Below are 17,400 nucleotides of genomic sequence, written 5' to 3'. Positions count from 1 at the left end.
TGGCAGCACAGCCCAGCCTGCTCCCCGCTAACACAGCCCTGCAAACAGCAGCACCGCTCCCAAGCGCCCATCACCTCCCTGTGTTCCGTCTTTCATGACACGGGACACTCTAAACAGCACATGGAAACCCCAACCCTTTGTCAGCTCTGTATTGGCTTTGCAAGGGCAATGCTCACTGGGGTTTTGAGCTACCAGGTTAGTGCAAGTCCCTGCAGAGGGGTTGGAATTGGATGAGCTTTAGCATCCCTCCCAAGCCAACCCAGCCTGCTGTTCTAGGATGTGTGAATGGCTCTGTGCAAGGACATCGTCTCTCATTCAGGTTACTCCACATCAGTGTTCCTCGCCTCCCACCACCATTCCCTGTCCCCCTTCCTGCTTTACCAGTGAGCAACCCCACAGCTGGGATATTGCCTTCTCCAAGCAATTCCTCAACTCAGCCAAGGACTTCCCCGCTGCTGGAGAGGAACGTAAGGAAAAATCAAGCACAGGCACCAGTTTATTTAGAGAAATCTTTTCTTTAATTGTCAGTCTGGAGCGCTGGGATGGAAGCAGGCTCGAACCGCAGAGTGATGGAAGCCACAGCCAGGACCACGAGTTGTCACATAGCGAAGAGGATCAGGAATGCCACCATCAAACAGAAGAGCCCCATGGCCTCGGACAGGGCAAAGCCCAGGATGGCGTAGGAGAAAAGCTGCTGCTTGAGGGATGGGTTCCTGAGCATCAACACGAGGGGGAACAAAGCAGAGAGAGAAGGGAAACAAAAAGGGATCCACAGTGAGGAAAACGAGCCCAAACCAGAGCCTGTGCCATAGAAAACCGGGATTGTGTCACAGAAGCAACAGATTTTGGAGCACAAACCAGCTTATGGCAGACTGGCTGGAACAAGAAAGCCGTGGTTTCCCCCTAGCTTCAGTGGTACAGGCACACTGATGGCCAAAGGCCAGGGCCACCCAAAGGCTAGGGCCACCCATCCTGGTGGCACGGTGCAACAGCTCCTGCTAACAACGAGTGCTGCGCTTCCTCTGGAGGCAGGCAGAGCTCCACAGAGCAGCTGCACCATTTATAAGGAATTATAGGGGGGATTCAAACAATTCGGGTGCTTTCTTTATTTTAATAGCATAATGGATCATCATGACGCTTTTCTATTCCAACCAGTGCTTCAATTAACCTGCTTCCACACATGTAGAGCCGGATACGTATTCCAGAGAGAGCTGGAACAGCTTTGGATTTAGTGCTGGCAGAAGCGGTTCACTTCAAGCCAGCCTGGTTATCCTTCTCACCTGGCATAGCCAATGATCAAGCTGCCGAACACTGTGCCAATCCCTGCTCCTGAGCCAGCCACCCCGACCGTGGCAGCCCCGGCGCCGATGAACTTGGCGGCAGTGTCGATATCCCGGGAAGCGGCGCTGGTCTGGAAGTCACGGCGGGCGAGCTGTGGCGGGGACAGGCCGGGTGGCTGCGGGAGGCAGAACACACCCCAATGACACTTCTCATCGCATGGAAAGGGTCACTCAAACACGATCACTCTTGAAGGCAGAGCGAGAGCAGCCACGCTTGCAAAGCCATCCCCAAGCCGGGCTAGGAGCTACATCCCCTTATTGGCCACTCTCCGGATACACAGACTTACTCCTCCACTGCAGGAGGAGCCATGGAGTACCACAGGCAGTGAGCACAGGAGTCCAGGACCTGACTGACCCACTGAGAGCCTCACCTGTAGAGTCTGAAGCTCAGGCCTGCTGAAAAGAGACACGGAAACTGGTCTGGCCAGAGCCCTGGAGCAGCACCGGAACTGCAGCAAAACACAGACAATGAGCTCCCATCACTGGATGTGTCCACATCACCACTCAGGAAAGAGCAGTTAGTTCATGAAGAGCAGTCTTAGATGGCCTGAAACCATCCCACAGGACTAAAAAGCAAAGGGAAATGCAAACGTAGGGCATTCCTCTTAGCCAGCTGGAACAAGTCCCTGTGCAGAACTCCCCCAGCCACACGCTGCAGCAGTGGCACCCGCCACAGCCCTTCGGTCGGTCCTGCAGCTGCACCCATTGATTCCCAGCTCACACCGCAGAGGCAAGAGGCGCCTGAGCACCTCTGCTCCTTCTCCCTGGGATGCCCCGGGCCTGCAGCTCGCTGCGTGTCCACCAGCACGGCCGGCATCGCCCTCCGGTCACCAGAGGTCACCTTGTTTCACCCCAGGGGCCCCCCTCGGCTGAGGGCAGCCGGGGCAGCGCGTTCCATGGGGCAACGCACGGGAACACCCGCAGCCGTGCACCCCCTCCAAATGCAACACCCGTCTGCAGAAAGGCCGCTTACCACCGCCGGGGAGCCGAGGAGAGCCAGAGGAGCCTGCATCGTGCTTGACCTAACACGGGTAAAGCAGAACGGCAACTAAGAGCAGCCGGGAACGCTGCTCCCGGCCACCCCCCCCCCGCCAAACCCCCCCCCGGGGCTGCCGCAGCACATCCGCTGAGCGCCCGAGGCTGGCCCCTACGGACACCCCCGCCCGTTAAGCCCAGCCTGGGCCCTCGCAGGGCGCACCCGGCGCTTCACGGCTCCGCGGCCCCCGACACAGCCGAAGCCCCCTCCCAACGCCGGCTAAACCCGCCCGAGCCCCGGCGGCAGCGCAGACCCCGCCGCTCTCCGCCCCACACCGGAGGCCGCGGCGCAGCCGGCGCTGGCCCAGCGGGGGAGGGAGGCCCCGGCCCCGGCCCCGGCCCCGGCCCCGGCCCCGGCCCCGGCCCCGGCCCCGGCCCCGACCTGCACGGGCGCGCCCGGGGCTGCGGCGGCGGCTGCTCACCTTGCCGTGTCCCTCCCGCGTCCTCCGCGCTCATTGGCTGCCGCCGCGCACGGCGCGCAGCATGCTGGGAAAACATCCGCGCTTCTCATTGGCTGTGACAGCGAAAGCACCGCCCACTATGCATCCGGGACAGAGGGATAGGGCAGGAGGGCAGTGCCGCTATGCTGGCTGCTATTGGCTAGTTATTTTCTCTCTCTGCGTGCTGATTGGCTGGAGGCCCGGAGGTGCTCTAAAGGGCCGTGCGCCATAGCGGGCTCCGCGGGGCTGGTTCCGGTTCCGGCTCCGGCTCCTCCCCGGTGCCCTCCAGCCCCCGGGACCGGCGCCGGTGTCGCGGCCCCGGGCTGGGCCCGTCCCGCACCGAGCCCCGGCGGCTCGGACGGGCAGGAGGGGGCGCTCCGCCCCCCGCTGTGCTCCGCCCCCCCGCTGTGCTCCGCCCCCCCCGCTGTGCTCCGCCCCCCGCTGTGCTCCGCCCCCCGCTGTGCTCCGCCCCCCGCTGTGCTCCGCCCCCCGCTGTGCTCCGCCCCCCGCTGTGCTCCGCCCCCCGCTGCGCTCCGCCCCCCCCCGCTGTGCTCCGCCCCCCGCTGCGCTCCGCCCCCCCGCTGCGCTCCGCCCGCTCGCAGCCCCCAGTACCGGTCTCCAGCCGTGCCCCCAGGTGAGTGCGGCCGGGGACGGGCCCTCGAACGCCCCTCTCGGAGGCTGCGCCCCACCGGGGCCGTGCGGAGGGACGGGACGGGACGGGACGGGGCGGGGCGGGGCCGCTTTCACTTTCGTTTCTCGGCCCGGGGATGGGGACGCTGCCGGTGTCCAACCGCGGCGTGAGGCCGGTCCCGTTTCCCCTCAAGAGCACGAGTGTCTGCACCGTGCCAGCAGTTCTCTGCAGCAGGATCCACCGCGTTGCTGCATCCAGCCTCTTAGTGTTCTTTGCAGGTGATCTTTAACCCTTGGGGCACCCTGGGTCCTGTCCCACAGCGATGCTGTAACACCATTAAAGTGCTGTCCTTACCTCTGTTTTCTTCTCCATCTCGTGGCTCTCAAGAGCAACCTGGTATTTGGGAGCATGGGGCACGGCAGGGTAGGGAAGATTGGCACCAAAGACAGAGGCTTGAGTGAACTGCGCACTGGTTCCTGTGCTTTACTGAGACCTAGAAGTGCTGCTGCAGCCCGGGATGTCCTGGAGGATTGTGCTACGTCCATTGCCATGCTCTGCCCTACCGCCTGTAGGGTACTCAGCGGGGCTGGTGCATGGAGGCCCATGCCGGAGAGGGGCTGCTGTGCCATGCCGGCAGCCTCAGCACTAGGCACGGTGGCTGGGAAGCGGTGGAGCCTTACACGTGCCTGCTAAAGAGGATCTGCAAGCTGCTGTGGATGTCAGGAGCAGCCTGGCCACCGTCGTGTGGGTGTAGGGCAATGTGGACCTCAGTCCCAAGCTGAACCTCTTCGTACCTGTCATGGACACAATTATGTCTGCAGCATCCAAAGATGAGATAATCCCTTTCTCCTTTCCTCTTGCAGGCATCCATGATGGAGATCTCTGAGGAGCCTCCCACTTCTGCTGTGTTTGTAGACAGCTGCCACTTCTCCCAGGTCATCTTTGTCAACATGGAGAAGTTTTATGTTCCTGGAGGAGACGTAACCTGTCATTACATCCTCACGGAGAACATCGTTCCTCGTGGGAAGGACTGGGTGGGCATCTTCCGGGTAGGTGCATCCTGTGAAACCAGATGTGCCAAGGATGGGAAAGCAGCAGGAGGCAGAAACAAACAGCTCAGCTTTTGATGGAACAGAGTTGGGGGATTTTTTCTCACTAATAACCTTGTGTAATGGAACATCTGTATTGTGCCTAGGGACAAAGGGCCAGACCTGCTGTGACCTGAACAGCTTCAAGGCGAGATGATCTTTAAGGTCCTTTCCAATCCTAACCATTCCATAATTCCATGATTATCATTTCATGCACCTCTTAGAAGTCAGGATATCAATGCAAAAGTCCTCCCAGTAACTGATCTATGCGCCAATACAGTCCCATGACCACAGGAGAAACGTGAACCGTGGGCTGCCATATAACAACGTTGCTGTTGCAGGTGGGATGGAAAACAACCCGGGAATATTACACATTCATGTGGGCTCCTCTGCCCAGTGACAGCCACAGAGACACCACTGTGCAGCAACAGCTCCAGTTCAAAGGTGAGGTGGCACTGTGGGTCACTCGGGGAAGGTGAGTGCTCCTGCACATGGACTCCCACTCTGTCGCCTGTGTTTGGAATTAGAGCCTCTCTGTAGGACCACCCTTTGGGAGGCTTGTTTCAAATCCCATCATAGATCACAGCATTTTAAATCTGCTACATTCTGCCATCCAGACCGAGTGATAGCTGTGTTCTTAGCACTGGCACAAGGAATTACTAACAATGCTGAACACTGGGTGCTACATTAGCAGCAATAGTGAACTGGGGTGGCTCAGTCTTCTGAGGGTCCCAATTTCTCTGCTATTTAGTTAAGAGACTTGACTAATGACAAGCTGCATATGACGGGGTGGTTGTGTTTGTCTGAAGCTTGCTACCTACCACAAGATGATGAATACTATCAGTTCTGCTACGTTGACCAGGACGGCATGGTCCGGGGAGCCAGCGTGCCTTTTCAGTTCAGCATACAGACTGACGATGACACCCTGGTGGTTACCCCCCAGGTCTGTAGCACCTCTTCCCCTGCTTTTTACTGCCTCTGCTTTTCTTGGCATATGCTCCCTGCTAACATGGGGTGATCTGCTGACTCAGCTGCCAAGCTAGAACTCACCAGACTTGGATTCTGTTCTTGGCTTCGCTACTGATCCGTCACACTGATCTGGGCAGCCTTTGTTTCTCTGCCTGCTATTCATCACTTACATTGTGAGCATTTTTGTAACAGGGAGTGACTGAACACATAGTGTTTCAGGGCATTTTGAATGACTTTTAAATGAAAATGTCATTTTCATGGAAACCACCTGCCATTAGGTGGGAGTAAGAGTATGCGCAACCAAAGTGCTGTGTAGCCAAGCACTCTGATTTTGCACTCCTGTGTGCTGCACAGTGCTAATGTGGTGCTAATCTAACAAACTGCAAAAAGCCCCAAAGCTCTGCCTTTGCTGGCTGCTGCAGGCACAGAAGACATCGAGCATCTCCAGAGATCTGAGGTAGAATGTGCTTAGTATTCAAAAATGAGGTTGATGGTAGCTTTGGACAGACTGGGGAGAGTGAAGCAGCCATCTGGTCTGCACTGGCAATGGAAGCGGAAGGAAGTACAGAATATTCCCTTTTGCACAGCTCATCTTTCTGTGCTCTTTGCACTGTGCTCTTTGCTTCTGTGATGTCCCAACAACTCTTTTGCTTGCCAGGGACAACTGGAAGAGATAGAACTCCAAAACCAAACCCTGCATAAAGAAAATGAGACGCTGAAAGCAAACTGTGCGAGTCTCCAGAAACAGAACAGCCATCTGCAGGAAGAGCTCCAGAAGACACAGGTAACCAAAATGTTAATGCAGTAAGTCAGAAGCTTTAAGTCTGAAAGATGAAGAGCAATTGAGTTGGGTGTTATTCCACCATATGCTTCAAGGAGAGGTTTCTCCCATGTTCTCTCTTCAATTCTTTTCCACTCCACTGTGATAAGACAATAATGATGAACAAGAGACACCTTCAGACACAGGAGGCAAGAACACATGGGAAGGGGAGTGTTCAGAAATGATTTGTAGGCTGTCCTGAAATCACATCATCGTTATCTTTTCCCCTTCAGTTTTGCTCAGGGCTTAATATAAATCAAACAGGGTCTGAAAGAGCAGTCAGGATGCAAAGGGGAGATTTTCCTCCCTCAGACAGGCTGTGTGGCAGTGTTGCATTGGAGGGGTTTTGCAGTTCCAGTACGGAGCAGGACTATTGCCCGCATACCTCCTGTTGACCTCACTGTGATTATTCAGGAGCTGCAGAGTACTTCAGAGTATCTAAGGAGCAACACGGAGAAACTGGAGCTGGAGCTGAATTCCCTGAGAAAGGAAAATACCCATCTGAAGAGGCTGGATGATGGCAGAGGGGCAGAACTGCACCAGTAAGTGCATTTACAGCATATCTCAAAACAGGGCATCACATAAGCACCTTGCCTTTATGCCTTAGGTTCCCATAGATGAAATGATGGTGTGTTTTGATTTGTTCTGATTAGACTCAAAGAGCAAATTCAGAGTGTGACCTCTGACAAGGAACGCCTGGAAACCAGCCTGAAAACAACCCTGGATCACCTGGACCAGCTGCAGGTAACAAACCCAGAACTGCCTTCCTCGGCTTTGGTGAACTGCCTCTGATGGATGAGTTTCTTTTTTGATGACATGGGTTCTTTAGGAAAAGGTCAACCTTTGGTGTGATTTGACCTCCAGGAAAGCTCAAGAAAGCTGTGTTCTGGAAGGGAAGGGTGGACGGGCCTTCTTTCACTTTGTAGAACCATCACAGTTTCCTTGTGATGCTGCAGGTGACTTTATGTCTAACAAATCCAAGTTTATGGACGAAAGGCTTGCTTCTCTTAGGGAACCTCTGCAGACCTTTTAGAAGTAATCCACCAGCCTCAGCACTGAAACTCACTCCCTGAAGCAATGAGAAGGATATAAAAGGGCAGCATGCTGTGGCATTTATTTCTGCTGAAGAAACCATCATTAGCAATGCCTGAGGCCATCACATTATCTTTAGCCTGTTGTCCTGAATGACCTTCCAGAGGTGCTTCTCTCTGTGTATGTAGTACTCAGAAAGCTTTTGGAAGCTCTGCTTTCACTTTGGCATTGAAAATTACATGCCTGGAATAGATGCTGTGGTTACCTCCACTGCGAGGCCAAATGTTCAGGTTTCTTAGAGTGATTCTTTGTGAATGACTGCAGAAACCCTAAGTACTCCAGCTGCTCTGGTGCAGTGATTTAATTCAAGAGCCAACTACAAGATTCATTCTCAAGGATGTATTAGCTATCCACTGTCCAGGCAAGTCTCACAGCACCAGGAAACCTGCCAGGGTGGATGTTCCAGCTCTATGAGTTCTTTTTCTTCTTCAACCCCCCTCTTTATTTGAGCTGTCATATATCCCCTTCAGAGGTCATTTCACATGTTGTAATGAACATCCAGAGCATGAGTGGTGCCATGGAGATATCCTGGGTGACACGCTATGGTGAGACTCCGAGTGGAAATGAAGTGCCGTTTGTTGGTAATAAAGGCAGCATGAGGCAGGTAGTATATGGCAGCCCCAGTGCTTGGAGCTGTCATTTCAGTTGCCAGTTTCCCATGATTTACCAACACTTTTCCTTCATAGCAACAAAACGAAAACTTAAAGAAAGAACTGGAGGAGCAGAAGTGTTTGTTTCAGATTCTGCAGGAAAAAATGAAGGCAGCGGATGAAGAAAATCAGGTGAGAATTCGGCACTTTTCTCCTGTATTGAGTGTGACAATAACCTCTCAGTCCAGTGTTCAGTTCCTTTAACCTTTCTATCAAACAGATCACTAACTGTGCCTGCGCGTGGGCCATCACCTCCAGCCAGGCTGTCGGGCGCTCTGCGGGCACGTACAACTGACCGACTGGACCGGTTTCCTCATGATAGCATGGGGATTCCAAAAGCTCCTCACGTTAGCTTCATGCTGACAGCACAGAAATAAATGGACTTACTCAATCGTAGAACCCCAGAGTGATTTGGGTTGGGACCTTAAAGCTCATCCAGTTCCAACCCCTGCCATGGTCAGGGACACCTTTCACTAGAATAGCTTGCTCCAAGCCTCATCCAGCCTGGCCTTGAACACTGCCAGGGGTGGGGCAGCCACAGCTTCTCTGGGCACCCTGTGCCAGCGCCTCAGCACCCTCATCCAGTCTAAGCAGTGACTGCTCAGTTGTGTTGCTTTCTCTGCATGTTTTCAGGATAGTCTTCTGTCCTCTAAAGTGTCTTACTCTGTTGGGATCATCTTATCTGCCTTTCCAAGCAGGCCACAGAATAGATCTTTGCCCTTTCTTACCTCACTTGCCCATTCGGTCAAGCATGACTAATGCTGAGCTATCTAAAAGAAGTTCAGAGCAATTTTGATTCTGATACAGGGGATCTGTGTTAGTGCAAAGCATGATGAAATGGTGTCCCGACCTTCTGGAAGCTCATTCTGTCCTTCTGTCCCTTTGCAGCAACCAAGGGAAAACAGTGGTAGACTCCTGAGGCATCTCTCACAGGCAAGAGAGGCTTCTTCTTCCTCTGTTGCTTCCCAAGCTCCAGTTCAAGCTCCTGAAGTAGGAGGCCTTCTGTTTGGAAATCCATATTGTGGTGAGATTACTTGGCATTCTGTCTGGAACCACAAATACATGGCACTTAAAGCCTCAAGCCAATTATCCTCCTTCTCCAATTGAATGCTGTAGAAAAGCCATTATTAGCAGCACCTCTGTGCAGTTTTGCATGTGTACAGATGACTTGGCAGCTGCAGAACGCTGCCAGGTGTTAAGAGCTGACTGAAGTGATCATCTGTCTGTTCATTTGCTGCCAAGAGAGACAACTATTAGGTAGTTTATTCAGCTGTGAGACAGCTAGTTCTGTGGCTGACTTCCAGCTTCCATAGTCCTAAATAGGGTTAGATCCAGAGCCACATCCTCAAATTCAAGAATCCCTAGTTACCAGCATGTTACAGTGTTCATCATTTTGCTGTGCCTAAATGGTCTTCTTTTTCCAGCTGCAGGAGCAAACCTGGGGGCAGGAGCTGCAGACATAGTAAGTAAAGTGGACACGACTGGACGTGAACTAGTGGTTTATGAGCACAAAGTAGTGGTTTGAAATAACGACCTCCAAGTTCAGCTCTGTAGTCAATTGTCTACTTACTGCTTTAGACCTGGTAGGATAGCAGACAACCAAATGGAGCTACATGTGCTTAACATGTACAATCAATAACACAGAATTACATGTATTAAGGAAGAGAAGGGAAGCTGTTGACCTTAATCTTTAAGGATCAGCTCTGGCAGTATCTGATGTCAGAATGAGCAGCAGGCAGCTGCTGAATACCTTATTTCCTATTGGAAAAACTGATTTTATTTGCATTTTTCTTTGTACTTCATTGACCATGTAGCATTTCTTTGTAGAAGCCTGAAGTATGTCCTGAAGATACCTTAACAAGTCAGTACAAGGCCCACGTGCAGAGCCACCTTCTGAAGTGCCCATTCTGCAGTGAGACCTTTGAGAAGTCCAGTGACGAGATGTTGTTTGTCCACATGCTTTATCATGTCCTGGAATAACTGTGGATTTGTATCTGCTCTGTGATAGAGGACAAAATCACTGGATGGCTTAGTTCATGCTAAGATCACCCGGACAAGAGTGAGAATGCTGCTAGTGCTGGAATTCTGAGCTTTTTGCTCCATGCAGCGTGGGACAAACACACAAATTGGGTCAGACATCTACATCCTGAAACTGAATCACCATCCTCAAACTCAAGTCTCCTGCCTTGGACAAAGTTAAACAACTTACAAATCCTGTTGTTACTAATTTAGGTCCCAGTTCTATAGAACAGGATTTGTCACCTAACAGTTTATGCAGGTTGGAATGGGACGTAGTACAGCAGTTTTCTGTTCTTGGCTGATACATCTCTACTATAATGGCTTTAATATAGCACTGTGATTGCTAACCAAAGACCAGAAACATTTCATCATCTTTAGGAGCACACCATCAGTCCAGCTCAGCTTCCAGAATGCAGAATTAATAAGAAAGAAAATCTGAATAAAAACACATCTCTTCTTTCCCCATCCTCACTGAAAGGAAATCACGAATACAGATTACTTTTGTCTTTCTAAACCACCTTGACTGAACAAGAAGAGTCTGTTCCCAAACCAAGACATTGTGATTCACAGCTAAGTGCCTTAGGATGCTGCAATACTTTGCACACAGGTTTTCCAGTTCATATTTGTGTTTGTGATTTTCAGTTAATGATTAACAGCTCTTTTTTCCACGCAAGCACAAATGAGTCAAGGTTTATTTTCCAGCTGTATCACACTGTTTTCTGCTGAGTATCTGAAGCAATAGAAACTCCTAAGAAGTTTATGTAGAGTTTTTAGAATATTTAGAGTAACAAAGACTTCAAAATGTTTTACTGTTTTCACTCTACACAACCTTTTCTTATCAATTTAGATTTTAACAAAGTATTTCTGCCTTGAGATGCACTATACAGGCAAACTACCCAGAAACAAGAATAAAAGCTATATAAAGAATCTTTGAAAAGGATGTGTATGTGTGTTCCTTCTTAAAGAAATACATTGGAGGAGTTGATGGGGTCTGAAGGGAGCTATTTGCAGCATTTCAATTGCTTGGTGAAGCTTCCATATAACAAAGTACTTGAGCAGCTCTTGAATAACTTTTAGTGCACAAGTGATGTCCCTCCGGGTAGCAAGACCGTTTCTGTTTAACAGAAAACACTTCTTTAACTGCTTGATCCTCCGTGGCTTTCCACAGCATGGGAATATATCGTGAAGGCCAACAGATAGCAGTGGATAACGAAACAAATCAGGAAACTGAAATGAGCTGTATGGGATCTATTTGTTTCTATCTGCTCCCAGTAGTGCTGATCTAAACACCTAGAGCTGAATTTCATCTCTGCCATAGGAGCGTCTAAGTATTGACCTCTTTTCCCCTAAGCTGGCAGAAAAAGCTGACAACCTCCTCACTCAGGATGAGAAGTACTTAGCATTGTACATGTTTTGCCAATATTGATTACGGGAGGATATCTCCGCATTCCTGCCATAGCTTTACTCCCGATGTGACATTCCATCAAAGTGAGGCTCATTTTTAACCAAATACATGTTTCCTCAGGAAAAGCCCTATTGTTTCTCAAGAAAAAGCTTCCCCCCCACCTTTCCCCATACATCCTCATTCTAAATGACATGTTATTTCTTTTACTGTTTTACGTCTTAACAGAAGCAGCTCAAACATGGAGAGACACAAAAGTGAGGTTTACTAAAACACCCAAATGCCTGTTCCCAAACCTCTTCCCTCTCTACCCTCGCTACCCTAGCTACTACTGGCTTCAGCAGCTCATGTCCTAAACCCAAATCCAGTCACCCATCACCCAGCTACGTGGTGATGCCACCCATGGCCTCCATCTACTGGTGCCAAGCGTCGGTGCCCCCGAATTGCCTCTCCACCCCTTTTACACTGCATTTCCCACTTGCTTGCTCCTGTAATGCCTACGAATCCCGGGGCCTACATTGAGGTGCTGGCGCTGGGACACAGGCAGCACCCGGGTGACCGGCAGAGGGGGTCAGACTGCAATAAATCTCAGGAGGATGGCGGCTTTTGGAGGCAGTTTACGGTATGTCTTTGATTTCCCTGTAATAACACCACAGATTCAGACTCCCAGCCACACACTTCAGCCCGATGCAGGTCGTACCTTCCCTACCCTGGGCAGCCAGAGATCAATTCACCTCTAAGCATAAATTACAACGCATATTTTCCGACCATGTTTTCATTTTGTTTGTAATTTACACCATTATTTAAGTTACTGCTGCATTTAGCCTTTGGAATCAGAAGAGGTTTCAATGCTATCTCCATTTTATGGTTTAATAGAGAAGTAGCTCAAATGGCTGATAATTAGATGCAGTTATGCTTTGGATGAGATCCAGTATTACATTGATATGTATTGGGTAAGGACCTTGGAATACATTTGCAAAAGGTGCAGGAGGGGTTTGGCACAATTTATACCCAAATTCATGTAGCATCTGAATGGGCATTCATTAGAAATGTATCTCAAAGGAAAAAGTCATTCTTTGCAGGGGAAATCTTTGCAAATACAGGTATTTTTAACCCTTTACAGGGCTCATCAGTCTGGTCCAGCTTAGGAACTGACCCAGGCTGCTTTCCACCAGCAGCCACTGCTCCAGTGCAGTGTAACTCAGCTACAGAAAGCTCTGCTCCCTTTCCATGGTCCTTTTGTTTCTCCCTCATTCTTGTCAGCCCCTTTGCCTTCCTTTCCCAAGAAGTTGGTTCTTCTCTTGGGCTTTCCCTCACATTCACCCAGTGTATTTTGAACATACCTGTCCCTGCCCATGGCACATCATTTTCCAATTAGCAGGAATGTTTTCTGTACATGTAAAATGCAAATCAGATGGTAACTTCTCTCAGCTGCCAACTGTGGTCCCAGAGGGCATCACATACTGCCTGATGTCAGTTCGTTTCATAGGAAAGACCATTGTTTTGCCTGGGAAAAGTCCTTTTTGATGCAGAAAAAAGAGCCTGGCCACAAAGGAGACAGTTACAGATCCCAGATTCCCAACCTATCTCAGCCCTGAAGGTCAGAGCATCTGAATGGAGGCTGAAATAAATGACCAGGGGCTCTGCTTCTTCCAGGAAGCGATTCCCGGTCGTACAGCCACAGTCCCCTTCCTCACTTGAACAGCCTCTCTCCTCCACTCATGACCCTCCTGGCTTCTCTTTGTCTATCCATGACTTCTTTCCTCTTTCTACAGAACAATTTGGACCTTCAGCATTGTCAGTCTCCTCTAGAAGCACCATGCTGGGGCTTGGCTGTGGGCTTGGAGGAGGCAGAGCCATGGAGCATGGCCCATCTCCCACAGAACATGGTCTGGGAGAGCTTCTGCTGCTCTTCACCCTAATGGGGAAGCCAAAAGGAAACTGAAAGATTCCCGACTAAGGAATGGAAATAGACAAGCTGCAGGTGAACAAAGGAGGCAGAGGGAAGCCGTGTACAATCCAGCAATTGAGTGGTTCTACTCAGTAATCAACTTGTCAGTTTGATTTTAAGACACAGCAGAAGAGATCAATAATTCTTTCCAGCAGCATAATGCACATCGAGGGCTTGGAGTGTTTTGATCATCAAAGTCCTTATTACAGGGATCAGTCCAGCGCTTACTCAGCAAGTGGAGGTACTTCTGCATCTGGCATGTCAGAGATGGGAAGGGAAAGAGAGTAGAGCAGGGAAAGGTGGAAAAATGTGTCCTAAAATGACACTTGGACAGACTGCTCAGGGAATGCTGTGGGGAAGGGAATGCTCACAGACAGACCCCTGTGGGTCTGAAAACTGACAACATGACCCATAAGCAGAGGGGAGTTTTGTCAATGCTCTTATTTCCTAAGGAGGCATTGTTCATCTTTGTTCTGCTGTGGAGATCCAGACTGAGCGATTCCTGCTTGCACAGGAGCCAATGGGTCCCTTTATCTCTAGTGCACTTGGGTAAATAGAGGGTGCTTAGTGGGTATATAACAGCACAAAATCCAAACGCTGCCATTTATCACCTGCTTTGTACTGAATTAAATCACTACATGAAATGCACTGAAGAATCGAACCTTTATTGTTTTGGTGGTGAAAGGATTGGGTCCCAGAATTACATCAGTTGTTTTCTCTAAACAGCTATTAGCCTCCTCCATTATACAAACAGAACTGGTTTCCATCCTCTGGCTCATTTATTCCAAACCAGCATTATTGAAGTGAATGGGGTCTAGGCCCTGGATATTAGAAGAGCTGTTGGTCTACTCATAAATTACAAGTTGTCAAGGATTTTAATGGAAACCCTCAGAGTGCTGTAAATCTGTGCAGTTCTGCCTGCATCCCCTCCCTCATTTCCATCACAATATCACTCCGGTGGGACTGCAGCGTGCAGCATGTGCCAGGCAGCCTAGATTGGTGGGACACAGGGGAAGGAGGGGGGGAATAAAGCTGGAGATGGGCTGGGGGGTTCAGAACAGTTGGCACTGCGGAAGCATCTGCTGGGTGGCCGGGTTTGGAGTCACCTGGCTTATTCAGTGTGGCGAGGGGAAAGGGTTATTCATCTGGGGGGGGGCTGGAGAGGGGAGTAACAGAGCCAGGGATGCTTGTGGAATAAAGACGGATGTATTGCAGTTTACGTGTCGCTCCGTTGGTCTGTGAAGCAGTAAATCTCAGCAAGTAGAGGGTTTTGTTAGGTTTTGGTCGCATTCTAAGTTCTGCATAAACCATCTCTTGCTGTTAGGCAAAGATTTTCCTTTTTAACCTTCCTAGCCAGTCCAAACTACCTTCAGGGAACATTGGACACTGTGTCCTGATCCAAGCAGCAATGTTTCTGTAGCTCACTGAATCTGGCCAGAAACTGGGTTACTACAGATATGCCCCTTGACTTAGTTGCCTCCCAGCTCGTAGCACAGCACCATGCTGCATGCAACATTAAAGCCTTTTAGGAGCTCACTCATCCATCCTCTGCTGGCTGTATGATATTATGGAATACACTGTGATCAGAACAGCCATGCTTGTGCCATCCCACCCGGGAAGCAGACAGGACTGCACAGGGGTCTGTTTAAGAGCCCATGTGGACCCTCTGCCTTCTGAGGCACCAGAGCTCATTAAAACTTTGGTGCAAGACCAGTTTAGGCTTAAATGGAGGCTTGCACCCTGCTTTAGCATGGAATAGAAGTAAAAGATTACATTGGTGATAGAGCTTCTACCAGCTTCAGAGCACCCAGGGCTTGTAGTCTTATATAAATACTAGTCTGGCACCGAGAGTCTCAAATACAGCAAAGCCATCAGCAACGCAGATCCTAAATTAATGATGTTAAACATAGTCCCTTTCACATTACAACCTCATGTGACAGGCTCTGAAGAATGAGGCCTTACAAGACTTATGTTCTAATTAAATATCACCCCTGTGTTACAGACAGGGAAACAGTTATGCAGCCATGAAGGAATTTGGCCAAAGCCGCTCTGAAAAATCTGTGGCATAATCCCCCTTTCCCTCGCCAGATTTAACATTCATTTTGAGAAAGGCTGAACAGCAGAAGTGAGCCAGGATGGAGGAAAAATGGACGGCTGCCAAAAGGGATTGATGCCCTTCAGGCTCCAGGGAGTTTTTAACCCTTCCCAATGGTGTTCCCGGCCTGTGAAACCTGGTGGGGTTCATCAGGCTGTACTTCTCCTCTACTGATCCATAAGAGATTCGCCAGTGGGAGCAGCTGCTTCAAGAGTGAGTTGATAACTCAAGCCCTGAGGCACTTACATCTGGACGTCTCGTCCCCTGCCTGCTTCCCTTCCCCACGCGCAGGATGAGGCTCGAATATTGCCTGTGCTTTTATAACGTGTATTCCTCTGGGGCCTTGCTCCTGATTACGGCATCTAAATGCAAGCAGAAACAAATAGTGACAATGAGAAGGACAAACAAAGGTGGTCAGCCTGCAGGTTCCGAACGCTTTGCCCACTGAATTTGGTTCCATTTCGTAAGAAGCTGCAGTTTCAGGAGCCACAGAGTGCGCTCAATTCCTTTTTTAATAACAGATACAACATTTTTGAGAGCAGCTGCTCCACATGTTATGTAGCGCAGCCGAGAGCCATATGGATTTTTAATTCCCAAGAGTTATTACGTAGCTGTAGCAGCACATACGAACCCACGCTTGCCTTAATGGAGTCATTAGACTTGACAATCCTTCCTTAAAGAGGGCTATTGTTTGGCTAGATCAGATCCAAAACATAGGAAAGGTTGCGAAGATGGGCTCTTCATCATATAAAACAGAGAACATCAGGGAGGTTAGGCAGCTCAGTGGTTTCTATGCCTTTAGGAATTTGTTTCTCTTGTTAGTATAAGATGATTTTAGTGACCTCTGTTCTGTCCTTTCTGAAGTACACCTCCAAAGTGTGCCTGGAGATGTTGGTGCTGCTTTACACTGGTGGGGTTTTAACGAATGGGGACACTCAGCCTTTCTTGCGATGCTCTGAGAGGCACAAATCCTCCACAAATACTTGAGTTACAGCCCTCAAATCCATCTTGGAAGAGACATTCACTCGCAAAGAGGTATTAAATCATATTTCTCGGCGAACTTTTATAAGATAACCATGAGATTCTTGCCCTTGAGCCTAAAATACATGGTCCAACAAGAAACAGGATAAAGCAGATGCAGGATTCTGAATGCAAACGTCTTTAATCCCAGTAAAACACTAAACCACCCAAACAATCCTTGTGTTCAGAAGCAGCAGAAGAGAAAACCAAGCCGCTTTAACGCCGAAGCTGCAGCCCCCTGTACATCACTTGAATGCATTGCAATAAGTACACTACAGATTGCTCAAATAAATCTGAGGCGCTCCCTGGATCTTTAATTCTATGGAAAACGTTGGAAACCCCTTAACCTTCTGGCACGGATCGGGATTGTAAAATGGAAAATGAATGCTAGTCAATCTGCTGCTGGCTGCCATGGGAATGGAGCAGGTTACTTTAAAGGACCCCCGATCACAGAAAGCAAAGGGGATCCAAGCTTTTGTGTGTGTGTGGAACAATTAGCTTCCACCAACCTGCTCCATTGCTCGCCGCCGCGGTCTGTTTCCATGGCAGCAGGAACTGAATCCCTACAAGTGTTGCGGATCCTGGATGTAAATGGCGCTGCCCATTGTGTCAGCAGCACCCGCAGACCTGGGAGGCTCATTTCAGCTTCGCAGAGCTGGTCATTTCCTCGTGTTATTACCCAGGTTGGATCAGCGTTGTGATGTTGTACAGGTTTAAGACAAGGCTGTTGCTGTTAGCCCCAGAGCTCGAGGGGCACGGGCAGCCGGCCGCACATGGGCATGGAATCCTGGAATGGGTTGGGATGAAGGGACCTTAAAGCTGCTCCAGCTCCAACCCCTGCCACGGGC

General features: G+C 50.0%; 2 protein-coding genes across 5 annotated transcripts; one reads left to right on the top strand and one right to left on the bottom strand.

Moving 5' to 3' along the window:
* Positions 1 to 495: 495 nt before the first annotated feature.
* On the bottom strand, positions 496 to 3,170 carry ATP5MC1 (ATP synthase membrane subunit c locus 1). 2 transcript variants are annotated; one of them, XM_065699140.1, is made up of 5 exons: positions 2,758 to 3,170; positions 2,314 to 2,362; positions 1,712 to 1,789; positions 1,281 to 1,456; positions 496 to 713 (listed from the first exon to the last, which is right to left on the bottom strand). In XM_065699140.1, the coding sequence occupies exons 1-5, from the start codon at positions 2,871 to 2,873 to the stop codon at positions 599 to 601; spliced, it is 534 nt and encodes a 177-aa protein (XP_065555212.1). In that variant the 5' UTR covers positions 2,874 to 3,170; the 3' UTR covers positions 496 to 598. The 2 variants fall into 2 exon arrangements, with proteins under 2 accessions (XP_065555212.1, XP_065555213.1); XM_065699141.1 differs by having other exon boundaries at positions 2,798 to 3,168.
* A 197-nt stretch (positions 3,171 to 3,367) lies between these two features.
* Positions 3,368 to 11,021, top strand: CALCOCO2 (calcium binding and coiled-coil domain 2). Of its 3 annotated transcripts, none has more exons than XM_065699137.1 (11): positions 3,368 to 3,449; positions 4,310 to 4,495; positions 4,876 to 4,978; positions 5,344 to 5,477; positions 6,162 to 6,287; positions 6,738 to 6,865; positions 6,977 to 7,067; positions 8,102 to 8,197; positions 8,954 to 9,089; positions 9,490 to 9,527; positions 9,893 to 11,021. In XM_065699137.1, the coding sequence occupies exons 2-11, from the start codon at positions 4,316 to 4,318 to the stop codon at positions 10,043 to 10,045; spliced, it is 1,185 nt and encodes a 394-aa protein (XP_065555209.1). In that variant the 5' UTR covers positions 3,368 to 3,449; positions 4,310 to 4,315; the 3' UTR covers positions 10,046 to 11,021. The 3 variants fall into 3 exon arrangements, with proteins under 3 accessions (XP_065555209.1, XP_065555211.1, XP_065555210.1); XM_065699139.1 differs by having other exon boundaries at positions 9,880 to 9,952; XM_065699138.1 differs by lacking the exon at positions 3,368 to 3,449 and adding an exon at positions 3,568 to 3,724.
* The last annotated feature ends 6,379 nt before the right edge of the window (positions 11,022 to 17,400 follow it).

This window comes from Lathamus discolor, chromosome 20 (genome assembly GCF_037157495.1).
Source record: "Lathamus discolor isolate bLatDis1 chromosome 20, bLatDis1.hap1, whole genome shotgun sequence".
In the NCBI taxonomy this organism is placed as follows: Eukaryota; Metazoa; Chordata; class Aves; order Psittaciformes; family Psittacidae; genus Lathamus; species Lathamus discolor.
Note: the sequence above shows the minus strand (reverse complement) of the source record. Positions and strands in the feature narration are given on the sequence as shown.